General features: G+C 40.6%; 1 protein-coding gene across 5 annotated transcripts in view; it reads left to right on the top strand.

Moving 5' to 3' along the window:
• The window catches only part of UHRF1 (ubiquitin like with PHD and ring finger domains 1), a 226,991-nt gene that overhangs the window by 147,874 nt on the left and 62,602 nt on the right, over positions 1-16,515 (top strand). For all 5 annotated transcript variants that reach the window (XM_033957186.1, XM_033957182.1, XM_033957184.1 and 2 more), the window contains one exon: positions 5,822-5,959. In XM_033957186.1, coding sequence (XP_033813077.1) covers positions 5,822-5,959 — 138 coding nt within the window. The remainder of the gene's footprint in view (positions 1-5,821; positions 5,960-16,515) is intronic.

Here is a 16,515-nt window from a genome sequence, read left to right as displayed (position 1 = left end):
ATGCAACATCTGTTCTCTCTCTTTGCCCCTTCCACCTAGCCTCTGCCCTCTCTACCCCATGCATCCACTGTCCACCCTTTCTGCCTTTTCCATCCAGTGTCCGCCCTCTCTCTGTTGCATATGGTATCTTCCCTCTTTCTATGTCCCTTCAATAAACTCTATATCCTGTGCCCTTTCTCTCCTTTGTACATGATTTATTTCAGTTTCACTCCCTCTCCATTTTTTGTCTCCACCCCTCCCCTATGCTCTGGCATCTCTCTCTTCTCCTTTCCTTCCTTCCTACTCCACCCCATGTTCTGACATCTCTATCTCCTTCCCTTCTCTCCCCCCTCTCCAGTATCTGCCTCCTGTCTTTCCCCTTTGGTCCAGGCCTCTCTCTTTCTCTCCGTCTTTCCTCTGTGAGGAGATCATGTTGATCTTGAACACTGAATAATTCTTTCACTTTCTCCATATCACTGCACTGTAGTCTGGTCCAACAGACTGCTTTGGCACTATTACATGGGTAATAGTAAATTCATTATGCATCAGCTTGCCACAAGTCTCTATTTTTTGTGCTGTGTTTTAATATTCACATCGTCTTCCCAATCCTTCTATCCTTGGAAGTATTGTCTTCTGGATTTTCCCATTCTTGTCAAGAGCCTGCTGCGAAGCACAGGATCCTGCACGCGAAAGCAGAACGGCTTTGCCTCGAGCCGTTTCTAGGCAAACTGGGACGCTTCTCCTGCTCCTGGGCCTTCCTGCCTCAGTGAAGAGAAAAAGGAAACGTGTATTTTCACAGCTGGACTTCCCTCAACACCCCTTTCCCCTTCTCGCGTTGAGGTCTATTCTTGAGAAGCAAGCGTGAGAGTGACGCTTCTAGCTGGTGGTTCCTGTTAGTGGGAGAAGCTGGCACAGTCTGAACCCCAACGAGCAGGAGAGCGGAGTGAGAGCCATATTGGGCGCGGACCACAGTGAGATCCGTTTTGGGCCGCATGTTGTGCAGGGCTGGACTAAGGCAAGTTGTAAGCTTCCTTCCATTGCTGACCTATCTTCCATAGGTCAGCGACGGAGGAAAGCTTACAACTCGCTGTTCTTGCTTGCTTCGGGCCTTCCTCATTGCTGGGTTCTGCCTTCAAGGAAACAGAAATTAGGTAGGACCCGGCAGCGAGGAAAGCCTGAAGCAAGCAAGAGCAAGTTGTAAGCTGACCTGTCTCCTGTAGCGAACCCATGCTCCGGGGCTCTAAAGTGTGCGTGCCGACTTCTCTTCTCTTCCCCCCCCCTCCCCAGGGACGTGACTTCTTGTTTCGAAGGGAAGAGAAGGGAAGCCGGCACGCACATGTTAGAGCCCCGGAATATCGGTTCAAGTCGCTTGCTGGCGTTAAAAACTTAAAAAAAAAAAAAGTCAGGCTCCTGCGATTCAGGCTGTGCCGAGTCAACCCTGTAAATCTCCAAGCCAGTGAGAAGGTTTTTTTAAAAATGTTGAGCAGCAGCAGCAGCAGCAGCAGGATTGCGATCAAGATTACAACTGGACGGTCATCTAAATTAGCTGGGTGGAGCGCCCGGCTAGGGAGAACACTGCAGACTAGATGTATTACACATATTTACAAAGGTGGAAGAAGAGGAAATGAGAGCAGTCATAGTTAAAAGGTGATGTGAAAGAGGCTATTGGAGCAAAAAAAAATAAAATTCTTTAAAGAATGGAAAAAGAATCCAAATGAAGAAAATAAGAACAGACATAAGCACTGGCAAGTTAGATGCAAAGTATTGATAAAGAAAGCTGAGATAATATGAAGAGAAACTTGCCAAAGAGGTAAAAACTCATAGTAACAATTTTTTAATCTATGGGACCGTTGGATTATCAAGGAGCAAAAGGTGTTATCGGAGGATTAGGCCATAATGGAGAGACTGAATGAATTCTTTGCTTTGGTCTTTACGGAAGATGCAAGATATCTAGCTGAAACAGAAATGGTTTTTAAGGGTGATGATGCAGAGGAGCTGAACGAAATTTCTGTGAAAAAGTGATAAATCACCTGGACCAGATAGTATACACCCCAGGGTACTAATAACTCGCATGAAATTGCTGACCTTCTGTTAGTGATCTGTAACCTGTTGTACAAATCTTCTGTAGTACCTGAAGATTGGAGGGTGGCCAATGTTAACACCAATTTTTTTTTTTTAATTCTTTATTCATTTTTGTATATAACAAGTGCATCAGATAAAATCATATGAACTTATAAATACACACTTGATTATCTTTCATGTAATACATCAAATACAACATTCCAAACCATACTTATGTTCCACAATATCTTGAATATTATGTAATACACCTAATATCTAAACAATTATTATTAGAATAAAAAACCCTCCCATCCCCTCCCCTCCCGTTACAGAAAATACCATCCCAAAATAGTAAAAATAGTGATATATTCATCTACCATATAAGATTAATAATACCTACCCACACCCCCTCTTATCCAATATCTTACTTTGGGAAAATGTTAACACTCATTACAAAAGTCTGTTAATGGTCCCCAAATCTTCTGAAAGTTACCAAAATATCCTTTCTGTGTTGCTATTGTGCGCTCCATTTTGTAAATATGACATACAGGGTTCCAGGGGAGATCTGGGAAATTACAGACCTGTATGCCTGCCTTCAGTGCCGGGCAAAATAATGGAAACGATTATAAAAAATAAAATTGTGGAACATGTAGGCAAATATGATTTAATGGGACAGAATCAGCATGGGTTTAGCTGAGGGAAGGTCTTAACCTCACCAATTTGCTTGACTTCTTTGAAGATATGAGTAAACGTGGATAAGGGTGAGCTGGTTGGTTGATAGTGTATCTAGATTTTCAGAAAGCTTTGGACAAAGTTCTGCATGAGAGGCTGTTGAGAAAATTAGAGTCATGGGATAGGAGGCAAAGTTCAGTTGTGGAGCCTTGTTCCAGTGATCATATCAAGGATCATGACAGAGGTTTGCTGGTGCCAGGTGACCACAGTCGTCATCCTCATCCAGTGTCAACTGCCGAAAATGCACAATGATGCCAGAGCAGAAACTTCCCTCCTGCTGATAAGGGGGATGGCTGTCATACTGTTTGGAGACCTGGACGCAAATAACAATGGACTGCTTTGTACTCACTATCTATCGGGGTTACAAACTCGAATTTGCCCATCATTTACTAAATTTATTTCTGACCTCTGGCAGGAAGGCCGGAAAATGAGGACAAAGTACTGGTAACAGTACAATGTTACTTAAACATTCAAGTATAGAGCTGTTCTACCCGATGAATCGGGCTTGGGCAGATACTCCATATACTTCCGTGGTCTCCCAAGATGAATGCTTTCTAGCAGCCACCATCTTGGACAACACAGTGCAGAGCAGCATGAGTTAGTTGGTTCTATCTGCAGTCGCTGTCGAGGGCATTCCTCTCCATTTGGTCTTGTGGGTGATTCTAATATATGCCGACATCTATGGCTGGGTAGGCCATTGCAATGGGTACTCTGTTCAGGGGAAATGGACTCCATCTCAAAGTGATCCATCAACAGGATGCAACTACGAGCCATACAAGTAGCATTTCAGAAGTTGGAGAGTTCCCTGCACGGCAAAGCGGTAAGTATTCTTGGATAATGCCATAGCGGTGGCTTATATCAATTAGCAAGGAGGTACCAAGAGTGCTCTGCCACAATCAGATGAGATGGATTTGCATGCACTGCCTCCTTGAGATGCAAATCTATTTCATGCATATTTATTGTGGATATCCTGAAAACCTAACCTACCTGTGACTTTCGAGGACTGGAATTACCTACCCCTGTTCTAGATGATCCTGATCGCTTTGTAGTCTTACAGCATGGCTCTTGAGCGCAAGGCATTAGCGCGCAGAGGATATTCAGAAGTAGTTATTGCCAAAAAACCATTGATGATCTCGACATAAATAAGGCCTGGCAGATGTATCAGCTCTGATGTGCTAAACAAGATAATGTAGATCCTGTGAGGACTTAGATTTCAGTGGTCCTAGCTTTTCTCTAAGCTGGGCTGAAAGGGGCTGGTGGTCAGCTCCCTCAGTGTTGAAGTAGCAGGGGTCTCTTGCATCAGGGCCTGTGCGAACAAGGTATCCCTGGCTTATCTAGATATAGCCCAGTTTTTGAAGCGTGCTTTTCAACTACGCCCACTGATACTACCCTTTCCATCTGGAACCTGAACATTGTCTTACAGGGTTTGACTAAGGCTTCGTATGAGCCTTTGAAGGAGAAGTCATTGTTGGATCTCTGTTAAGACAACTTTTTTAGATGCTATTGCATCCTCACAAGTGTCAGAGTTGCAGGTGCTTTCCTGCAGAGTACCAGTCCTTAGATTCATGGAAGGAGTTTCCCTACACACAGTCCCATCCTTTTTGCTGAAGGTAGTTTTGTTTTTTCATGTGAATTGAGGATTAGAAAAAAGAGACAATGTCCTGTGATTGCTGGATGTCCGAAGAGTGATCCTACAGTATCTCAAGGTCACCAATGAATTTCGGGTCTCAGATATTCTATTTGTGCTGGCCAGATGGGGCAGGCCAGCGTCTAAGGAGATTATCTCTAGATGGATTTGCATGGCAATTTCTTCTACTTACATTGCCTGTGGAAAGCAACTGTCAATATGATTGAAGGTTCATTCACTGATAAACGTTGCTTCACAGGCAGAAGCCTGGGCAATTCTGCCTGAGATTTGTAGGGCAGCTACCTGGTCTACTCTTCATATTTTCACTAAGTTCTACAGAGTGGAGGAATTCTGCTTTTGGGTCCACAATACTGCAAGCAGGCTCATCTGTTTCACCATAGAGTTGAAGGACTGCTTTGGCATGTTCCATCCATCCTAAATGACACCTATTGCATTAGAAAGAAAGATTAGGTTTTGCCTCAATAATCTTCTTGTAAATAGGTATGACACCTATTTACAAGAAGATTATTGAGGCAAAAACCTAATCTTTCTTTCTAATGCAATAGGTGTAATTCAGGATGGATGGAACATGCCAAAGCAGTGGAATTCTGCCCTGTCAGTCTTATAGTGCACTTGCTTACTGTCTCGAACAAGAATGTCCTTAGACGGATGGTTTTTCATGTTAGTTTGACCTATAGGAGGATGAAGACATGTATAAGGACATATAATGCACTGGGGTATGTAGAGCTTCATAAATGTGTTGCTTGTTATTTTTCCTCTCATACATTCTAGGTGGTTTGGTTATTAAGAGCTTATAGACTTGTTACAGAGAGAAAACACAACTGTGTTTTCAGGGAACTTCCCTGTGCCCTTTGTTCTTATGGTTTGTTTATAGTGGCTATTGCCAACTTTGGTACAAACTGAAGGGGGAAGCGCAGTACACTGGATAAGGAGGAGTTGAAAACTATGATTGATACTTCCGCACAGAATATGGGTTCAGATTGAATACCCATCTGTCCACAATGACACCTATTTACAAGAATGAAGATTATCGAAGTAAGAACCTAATTTTATTTTTTTTTTGGGGGGGGGGAGTGTTGGTCACAAGACTTTTCTTGTAGTATTTGCTGTGATAGGTGGACACAAGTGAATAAACACACAACTTATCTTTTGGGCATTCATATATTTTGTATAAGAATTGCTAAAAAGGTAGAAACTGTCATAGTACTTCTCAAATTTCCTTTTCAGGGAATATGGTGCCTTCACATACTATGGGCTTTAAAAATGACTGTACACATGAAGTTTTAAGATCTCTCTGGCTTGTAGCACGCCAACCTGTTTGCTCTATTGCCTTTGGTTGACTGTTCAAAGATGATGGTATTGAAAAGTAATGTGCTCTTTTTAACCTTCTATGTGCTTTAGGTTGTAAAATATTGGCCAGAAAAGGGGAAATCTGGCTTCTTAGTTTGGCGCTACTTGTTGAAACGAGATGATGAGGAACCTGCCCCATGGACTAAGGATGGAAAAGAAAGGATGAAGAAGTTGGGGCTCACTTTGCAGGTTTGGAGTTTTTCTTAAGGCTTTGCTAATTTGCCCTGCTGATGGAGAGGAGGACACTTATAATGCCATTTTCCAGTGCAATAAGGATGGTATGCTGAGCCAAGGGTCTTGCATTTGCTCCTCTGAGTCCATTGCAGAAGAATACTGATCACTGTTTTCAGTATCTCCTCCTTCCTGCTTTCAGCTGCCCTTAAGTCAGTTATTTCTTCTGTAAGCGAGCCTGCAGGAGCAACTTTGATCTGCTCGGTCTTATTTTTTGTTTTTCATGTATTTTTTTTGCGGTTTTCCGTGGGATTTTGTGTTGCTGTTCAGCTTCAATGACTTCCTAGCCTTCATCCCCCCAGAGGCCTGCCTGCCTGTCCTCCCCATTTGAAGGCCTGCATCCCCCCCAAGGCCTGCCTGCCTGTCCTCCCTTTGAAGGCCTGTACCCCCCTCCCCAAAGGACTACACCCCTCCCTCCGGAAGGCCTGCTGTTCCCCCCGGCCTCCAGAATCAATCTCCCTAACTTCAGCAGCCTGCAATAAGATTGCTGGTGCTAGCGATCTTTTCAAGCTGCTGAACAGCTTCGGAGCGTCTTCTCTCTGCCAGCTATCATAAATTGGAAAACATTGTATATTGTCTGTATATAGTTACTTTGGGTTTCCCCAGAGTTCTGCAGTTTCTTATGGCCTTTTGCTAATAAAGATTATTTGTTCCTTTCCTCTCCATGGCATGTTAATGAGCTATGTGTTTATATTTATGAGCAGATCAGTCTTGTTGGGGAGGAGGGGTCCTCCCCTTCTCCTTATGTTCTCTTTTGTAGAGCTGTTGCCGGCTTTGAAACTAACTGATTGGCCAATGGGGCGTCCTGGCTAGACTCCCAACTGAAACTCTTGGGATTTTTTTTCCTTCTTGAGATGCGTTCTTACAAAAAAAAAAAAAAAATGCCGAAAAGAAGGGGCCGAAGTGCCGCTGTAGCCTCGCGGCGCCCCAACCCTGTTTGGAGAGTCCTGTTTGGCTGAGGGCGTAAACAGCATGAGGGAGCACAGCTTCCAGGGGAACAGTTTCCAGGAGGACAGATCAGTTGTATTAAATCCTCCAACCTTGCTTGAAAAATCCATCACAATAGAGAAACCCTGAGAAATAACTCTTGAGGCGATATGGGATCTAGTGGCGGACCTGGCAAAATCTATTAAACCTCAAATTTGTCAAGTTGAACAAAAATTAAACACCTATGAAACATATATTAAAAGTTTACAAACTGATATGCAGAACCTCAAAGACTCAAATGATGCCACTAAACAACTTACTGAAACATTAATGAGAGATAATATAAATATGAGAAGAAAATTGGAAGCTTTGGAAAATCTCTCTCGTAATAACAATCTTAGATTAATCAATTTTCCTAGAGTGGCAACAATACCTCCGAGAGACATGATAAAAAGGTATATGATTGAAATACTGGGTATATCAGAAGATTTGCTCCCACCATTTACTCAGGTCTATTATTTGCCCATACGAAGGGACGAAGGACAACATCAAAACCCACAGACACCACAAGAGATTCAACAGAACTTAAATGTTTCGTTGATGTTGGAACAGTCGGATAAGGAAACAGTGACACCTGCAACTTTACTTCTTACTGTTGCCTTGGGCACCAGATAAAAACTGGTTGCTGAGACTTTACTTCAAAAATAAGTTAAAAGAATTCTTGGGATTTAGAATACAAATGTTCCCAGATCTGGCACGAGATACCCAGAAATGTCGACGTGAAGTTTTGATTTTGAAGCCGGGAGTTATTGCCCTTGGAGTTTCCTTCTTTTTACGACACCCATGTAAATGTGTGATATTGCATCAAAAGCAAAAATATGTTTTCTTTGACCCTATACAACTGACATCCTTTTTGTCAGCTGCACACCTGAAAGCTGGGATAACAACATGAGTGCTCAATGTTTAATTTGGTCACTTCCTTCAGTTGATTGTATCCCTGTTTTCCTTTCTTTATATTTCTGTTTTATTTCAGTAGGCTCGCTGCTTTACTTCTTGGATCTATGATTGAGGACTTGAGGTGGAGTTTAAGACTATTTTGTCTTGATTGTGGTTAATGTTAATTGGGAAACTTTATTTTCTTTAATTAGCTCCGCCTTTCTGTACAAGTGTATACTTGATAAGTTCATGAAAAATGACAAACAAAACAAAAAAACAAACAAAAAACTACTGACTGAGGAATAGTAGGGAGGAGGAGGTGGTAGTGCTGTCCGATTCAGGAAAGTGTTTCGATTTGATTTGGTCTATTGAAATGATTCAATTTGCTTTTCCCGTTCAATCGGACGGTTTTTCTTTTGTTCCAAAAACGTCCTGGCAGGTTTATTTTGTAGCCTTTTCACCCACCCCACTTCCTTTTGCCCTGTCCAACCCCATGCCGGGCTCTCCTCCATCCCAAGTCCTCAAATTCTTCCTCTTCTTTCTTCCCCCTTCATGTGCAGCACCTCTTGACCAACCCCCCCCCCCACCACCATCACCATGAGATCTGACATACTTAGGGCCTCCTAAAACAGTGGCAGCCAGCCAATAGAAGCAGCGCTGTGAACAGGCTGCCTGCAGCCTGCTCGTCAGGGCTTTCCTTTGCTGCATCATTAGTGACATCATCAATGACACGGAAGAGGGAAGGCAGGCCACAGCAGCCTATTGAAAGCGCTGCTTTCAACGGTTGGCCACCGCTCCAGAGGTATGTCGGGTCTCACCGGGGTGGGTGTTGGTCATTGAATTGGTGAGCCTGATTTTTTGGGGGAGAACTAATTGATTCATTGAAGTGAATCGGTGAGTCGATTTAAATCGGTGAATTGGGCAGCAGTAGGAGGAGGTACTGAAAACAGTGATCAGTATTTCCTGCAATGGGCTCACGGGAATGGATGCAAGACTCTTAGTTCAGCATACCATCCCTATCTACTGGAAAAGATATTATCAAGGTAGGAACCTAATCTCTCTTCCACCACCCCCTTTTGCAGATTCATTAGAAATGATGGTGAATTGTAGTATTGTCTGTGGCATGTGAATATCTTCTGAGGCTGTGATTTCTTAAATTGTCAGTGTATTGATGGAAAAAGAATTGTGTTTCTTGTACAACCCCACTCTATATTTGAACAATCAGGTAGTCAATCCCATCTCACGAGATCTCTTGTTGGAAGCTTCATTTGTGTAGTTTTGCTCCTCATCTCTAGACTGCCCTCCAACTTCTAGTTGTCTACCTGCAAGATAACTGGACAGCTAGTCTTTTCTGCTCATGTTTATTTTTATTTACTTAGGGGTTTTTTTCAGCTACTTTGCATATTTCTTATACTGCAGAGGATCCCTTGAAGGTACAGCTCTTGCTGTAGGAGATCGCAGGCTCTGGGGGACATAGCCTGCTTCCAAGGGGTTGGCTGCTTTGCAGTGCACTCATCTGGATAGTCTGCATTCACAGTTCAGGGCTCGGGGACCATTCCCTTGGGAGCATATTTCACCCCAGGTTTGTCCGCTACTGGGTTCAAGCGCAAGCTGCGTGGCTCTGTGGCAGTTTATCTAGGTTCGGGGCTGACTGCGTTCCTCTATCCATTAGCATGCACGGGTTCTGGGAAGGGTGGACATCTCTGGTTGGTTCGGTGGGCCCAAGAGGCAGTTTAGGTTCCAGGCTTCTTGAGGCAGAGATCTCCCTGTAAGCTGCTACAGCTTCCATCTTGCAGCTCCCAGCATAAGGCGTGCCACAGTGACTAACAGGCTGACACAGGGGTCTTCAAATTCAGGTTTTGGGTGGTTTAGAGCAGTGATTCCCAACCCTGTCCTGGAGGAACACCAGGCCAATCGGGTTTTCAGGCTAGCCCTAATGAATATGCATGAGAGAGATTTGCATATGATGGAAGTGATAGGCATGCAAATTTGCTTCATGCATATTCATTAGGGCTAGCCTGAAAACCCAATTGGCCTGGTGTTCCTCCAGGACAGGGTTGGGAACCACTGGTTTAGAGGTTAATCCTAGGTCCCCTCTCCACAAAAATATGGAGAGAAACGCCGCCAAGCTTGACACCTCCACTCAATCTTGAAAACAGAGGATTCTCATACTGCAGCTTGCTGCCCCGTCTTAATGCCTGCAGAATATCCATTTTATGGTGATAATTAAGAAGGTGGCAGATCACCACATGTGGTTTTCCCTGGAGCTCTCACCTTTGGCTTAATGTATGCACACATGAATGCAGAGAGGTCCCATCGCTGTAGACAAGTGCAAAGATTCGGTTAGCCAGTGCTCCAAAAAGTTACCTAGAGACTTATCGTCCATGGCCTCAGAGAGTCCCACAAAGCACAGGTTATTGCGGCGGGACCTATTTTCCAAATCCTCAATCTTTGTTTTCAGGTCAGCTAGCATGGAGGAGTAGGTCGCCTGCTCCTGAGTAATCCGCTGTATCGCATCCTCCGCATTACTAATGTGTTGAGCCTCACGCACTTGAGATGTTAAGAAGACAAAACGCTGGTCTAGATTGTCAGATTTGTCCAGTATGCATTGCAGTTTCTCCAAGTGTAGCCTCCAAGGCAGCCTGCACCTCCACAGTCACTTCAGCCACCCATACCGAGCTAGGGGGTCATCGGGGTAGGCTAGCCCACGTGATTCGCCATCTTGGATTCAGCTAGCCCGGGCTCTGCATGGTCTTTTCTTGTTAATTTAGCGGCTATGTACTCAGTAGATCTTATGCCTGGTTTGCCTGTAGTATATACTCTCACAAATAGTACATAGATAGCAAGGGAACGGGGGAAAAGATTGCTGAATATTTGCAGATCTGCTTCGGGTGTTGCGGAGCTGCAAGTGCTTGCTGCTTACAGCTGTATGCTTCTGCCGGAAGTTTTCCGGATGCTGTGTTTTATACCTTTACTTTTTCTGGCAGGTACTTCCACAATGGGTGATGACGGTGTGCTCACAGACCTAAACTAAACCTTAAGTTTGTATACCGCATCATCTCCATGAAGATAGAGCTCAGTACGGTTTACAGGTAATTCAATAAATGAGGGAAGGACATAATAAGAAATTAGAGGATAGCTAGCTTTACATTTTAAATAGATAGCTTTATGTTTTGGAGAAAAGCCAGGTTTTCAGATGCTTTCGGAATAATTGGAATGAGCCTAGGTTCCGCAGCGGGGCAGGGAGGTTATTCCAAAGCTCAGTGAATTTGAAGAAAAGGGATTTCCCTAATTTACCTGCTTACATGACGCCTTTTAACGAAGTGAAAGATAGTTTGAATATGTGGGCGGATCTGGTAGTGTCGGGTCTCGAATTCCAGGATAGTGGAATTAGGGGAGGAAGAAATGCCATGTAGGATCTTGAAAATTAGGCAGGTACATTTAAAGTGAATCCTAGAAATCACCGGAAGCCAGTGAAGTTTTGACAGAAGTGAGGAAACATGATCAAATTTGCTTTTAGCGAAGATCAACCTAGCTGCAGTGTTCTGGATCCGCTGAAGTCTTTGAAGATTTTTCTTGGTTAGACTTAGATGGAATTATAATAGTCCAGTCTGGAAAGAATGATTGATTGTACAAGGACACCAAAATGTTGTTGGCAGAAGCAGGATCTCACTTTCCTTAACATGTGAAGACTAAAAATAATTTTTTTACCAGAGAGTTGAGATGATCATTAAAGGAAAGTGTAGAGTCAATAATGATGCCCAAAACTTTGCTTGAGAATTCGATCTGCAGTGTGGGACCAGAAGGTAGTGGAATGAGCATGGGTAATTTTGGGCCAAGCAGAGTAGTTTTGTTTTGGACTCATTAAGCTTCATTTGTACAGAGAGGGCCTAGGATTGGAGTTTCGTTATGCAAGCTGTTATATTTTCGGTGGGGTTAGTGAGGTTCGAATCTGTCTCGAGAAGGACAAGGATGTCATCTTCATATGTAAATAGAATTTCAAAGGGAGATAGATGGAAGAATTTCAAAGAAGACATATAAATGCTGAAAAGAATATGGGACAGGGGTGATCCCTGGGGAACACCACATAGCGGTCTCCAAGGAGAAGACATGGTTCCATTCATGTTAACAGTGTAAGAGCGGGATCGTAAAAATTTCGAGAACCAGTCTGACTGTGGAATCAATGCCTATCCCAGAAAGTTGGTAAATTAGGATATCGTGCAGGACACAGATCTGAAGGATACTATGGATCAAGGGGACCCCACTGTCCGCAGACTATTCAAACAGCACTGAGGTTTTTAAAAATTTAATTTAATTTAATTCTTATATACCGCTAATAACCGTGAGGTTTCTAAAGATACAATAAATAAAAACTAAATAAATAAGATAGGTACTTGGAAATTCCCTAACTGTCCCAAAGGCTCACAATCTAACTAAAATACCTGAAGAAACAGTATGAAAAATAAAATAAAAAGACAGAGGTAGAGATAGAGATAGAAATGAAATATTCCAACAAGTAATGAATAAATAATTTAAAGATAGAATTAAAATAATAATTAAAGTAAACAAAATAGAGATAAAAATAAGCATAGAGAGAAACAGAAACACACTCCAAAAAAGCATCAAGATCTTTGACTTGTAATTATTATGATCATTTAACACCAGATCTTAAATGCCTTTCCGGAATACATCATATCCTTATCCCTCTCCATATCCACCTCCATCTCCACCCTAATTCATTTCAACCACCATTCCCATTCTATTCTTTAACTGCCGTCAACCCCAGTTCCGATGGCTATCATCTGGGTCCCGAGCTTCCTCCAAGAACAGGCGACATCTCTGGCAAGGTAATCACATTTATATACCATTTATATCCTAAGTGCTACTGGTCTCCTTCCCAGAGGAAGTGCTCAATCAGTTGCTTGGAGCTTTGAGTGATTTGTCTGGATCTCTTTCAATTTGAGTGTACGCTTCATAACTAGGCGGTTCGGGTCTTCTTGGACAATGTCAAGGCAGTAGCCTATGTCAGCTGCCAAGGGGCCCCAGGAGTGTACCCCCTAAAGATTAGGTTCTTACCTTTGCTAATTTTTCTTGTAAACCCACACTCTTCTCTGAAGCCCACCCTGGGAGATACAGATTTGCTGGTTTTTATGCATCAATAAGCACCGGTAAGTTGTGTGCTTCAAACGTTTTTAGCTCTGGCACACTAAATGGAACAAATGTATTTCACGGCACATTATAATTGAAATTATAGAATTGCAAAACCAACAAAACTAAATTTGAGTTATTTATTTAAAGTTCTTTAAGCTATGTATGGGTAATTTTAACAACACTGAAACTAAAGTAGATAGAATAGAATTGCCAATCAATGCGATGGATGTGCTTCTTTTTTTTATATGGAAATGAACTCAAAAGGTGGCTTGATACTCAACAAGAAAGCACACATTTCATCATCCACCACCTGCAGTCATTCTCTTTTTTTCGATTTAATTTGTCAGAGCTGAAAATTCAAGTTAGCAAAGATAAGATCCAAATGATAACAAAGCCTTGATTACTGTTGCTCAAGTTAGGATTACTGCATAAAAAATAAAACTAAAATTACTTGCCATTAGTTTTCTTTTTTTTTTTTAAATTCTTTATTCATTTTCATATTTTACATGAAGTGTGCAAAATATTAAGTTACAACTAATGAATACACAATATCACTTTTATATCTACTACATAAAATTCTAAGCATATTTTTATCCCCTCCCCCACCCCCCACCCTTCAAGTATTTTCCAATCATCTTATACATATTATATACCATTTTATAACATTTTATGTAAAATTATTTTCACTACCCCCCCTCCATATGTGCCATAAAGAAGAAGACAAAAAAAAGAAAAGAAGAAGAGACATCTTACTATTCATTCACTACAATATTTTGTCAATGGCCCCCATATTTTTATAAATTTAGGATATGTCCCTCTTTGTATTGCTATTGCTATTGCTCTTTCCATTTTGAAAATATGACAAATTGTATTCCACCAAAATGTATAATTAAGGTTACTATGATTCTTCCAGTTATTGGTTATATGCTGAATGGCAACCCCTGTCATGACTAATAAAAGCTTGTTATTTTCTGGTGAAATTTGACTTTTTTTTCTCATCATCATTCCAAATAACACTGTATCATATGATATTGCTACATGGTTTTCCATCAATTTATTAATTTGTGGCCAAATTGCATTCCAAAAACTTTTAATGTAGGGACAATGATACAGTAAATGATCCAATGTCCCAGGTTCCAGATTACAGTGCCAGCATTTATTGGACTTAGAACTATCTAATTTTTGCAAACGTGTAGGGGTCCAAAAAGCTCTATGTAATAAAAAGAACCAAGTTTGTCTCATAGATGCTGACACTGTACATTTCATTCTCCAAGACCAAATTAGTGGCCATTGAGATGCAGTAATTTGGTGTTTAATCTCAATGCTCCAAATATCTCTTAGACCATTTTTTGGTTTTTTATTCAAATATCCAGATATTAATTTATACCACAATGCGGCTTGATGCCCTAGGAAGTCTGCTTGGAAACATAAGAACTCTAAACTATATTGATTATTCAATGTTTTCCATTCAGGGAACCCAACCTGAATGGCCTGCTTCAATTGCAACCATTTAAAACTTTGTGTTTTACTAAGACCAAATCTATGTTGCAATTGTGAAAATTCCAGCAGTTTACCTTCTGAAATAACATCATTTAGAGACCTAATGCCTGCAATAATCCAGTTCTTCCAAAGGATTTGAGCTCCGCCAATTTTGATCTTGGAGTTTATTCATAAAGACTGATTAGTTGACTTGTTTATTGGGATAGGTGTTAATTTACTAATAAACCTTAACGTTTTCCAAGTATCCATTAATATCTTATTTTCTCTGTATCTTCTAGGCATGTTGATACTTGGAAGATGAACTAAATTTAGTGGAAACATAAGGCGCCATTCCAAATACAACCAATCCGGTGCATTATCTATAAGTTCTGGGAGGATCCAATACATACCCTGACGTAAAATATAGGCTTGATGGTACCTATAAAAATTTGGAAAATTTACCCCTCCCTCCTTAATTGATTTTTGCAAAGTTACTAAAGCTATTCTAGGTATTTTACCAAGCCAAAGAAATTTCGTTAAAATGCTATTAAGCTTTTTATAAAAGGACCCCTGAAAATAAATCGGTATCATACTCATTTGGTAGCAAACTACAGGCAACATCATCATTTTAATAGTTTGAACTCTCCCCCACCAAGAGATATGTAAAGGGTTCCATTGCTCACACAATTCCGTAACTCTTTTTAATACAAATTTTTCATTTTCTTTTACGATATCTTCAATTGTATTTTTAACTTGAATGCCAAGATATTTAAATCCTTCTTCCTTCCATATGAACGGAAAAGCGTCAAATAATCCTTTTACACAATGAACATTTAAAGGTATAATTTCCGACTTACTCCAGTTAATTTTATATCCTGAAAATTTACCAAACATATCAATTAATTCTAATAGACAAGATAAGGTAGACTCTGGATTTCTCAAATAAAGTAAAATATCATCCGCATATGCTGAAATTTTATATTCCATATCAGAATATGGAATACCCTGTATCCCTCTTGCTTGCTGTATTGCTAACAATAAGGGTTCTAATACAACATCAAATAACAAAGGAGATAAAGGACAACCTTGTCTAACTCCCCTCTGCAATTTAAAACCTTCAGATAACATATTGTTAATATTTAATCTTGCAATCGGGAAGCTATACAATGTTTTTACCATTTGTATAAATCCAGAACCTATACCAAACCATTCTAAAGCTTGATACATAAAATTCCATTCTACCCTATCAAACGCTTTTTCTGCATCCAATGAAACTGTAAAAGCCGGTTCACCCATTTTTTAAAATAAATTTAACGAAACAATAATCTAGAGTTATTAGAGGAATGCCTTTTAGCAACAAAACCAGTCTGATGCGTGTCTATAATATGTGGGAGAGCTTTGGCTAATCTCAAAGCCAAAATTTTCGCCAAAATTTTATTATCCACATTTATTAAAGATATAGGCCTGTAGTTCGAAACCAAAGTAGGATCTTTATTTGGTTTAGGCAAAACAATTACTACTGATTCAGCCATAGTACCTTTAATATCACCTTTTATAAGTTGTGTCTGATATAAATTTAGTAAATATGGGGAAAGGACATTTTGAAATGTTTTATAAAATTCTACTGTATAATCATCACCACCTGGAGCGGATCCAACTCTAAGAGATCTCAATGCTGTTTCTAATTCTTTTAATGATATAGGTTCATCTAAACTCCGTTTTATATGATCAGGAACCTTGGGTCCATTAATTAAATCTAAAAATTTTTTACCATCTTTTTGCCTCTCCAAATAAGGCTCAGAAGAATACAGGTTTTTATAAAATTTTAAAAATTGTTTTAAAATTATATCCGTTTGATTTGTTATTATACCATTATCATCTTTTATCCCATTAATATTAGTTCTTCTTTTTTTTGCTTTAAGATAATTCGCTAATAATCTTCCCGCCTTATTAGAATTTCCATAATACATTGTCTGTTTGGAAAACAAATCTCTTCTTATCATTTTTGAAGCTAATTCATT

The sequence above is a fragment of the Geotrypetes seraphini genome, chromosome 8 (genome assembly GCF_902459505.1).
Source record: "Geotrypetes seraphini chromosome 8, aGeoSer1.1, whole genome shotgun sequence".
Lineage (NCBI taxonomy): Eukaryota > Metazoa > Chordata > Amphibia > Gymnophiona > Dermophiidae > Geotrypetes > Geotrypetes seraphini.
Note: the sequence above shows the minus strand (reverse complement) of the source record. Positions and strands in the feature narration are given on the sequence as shown.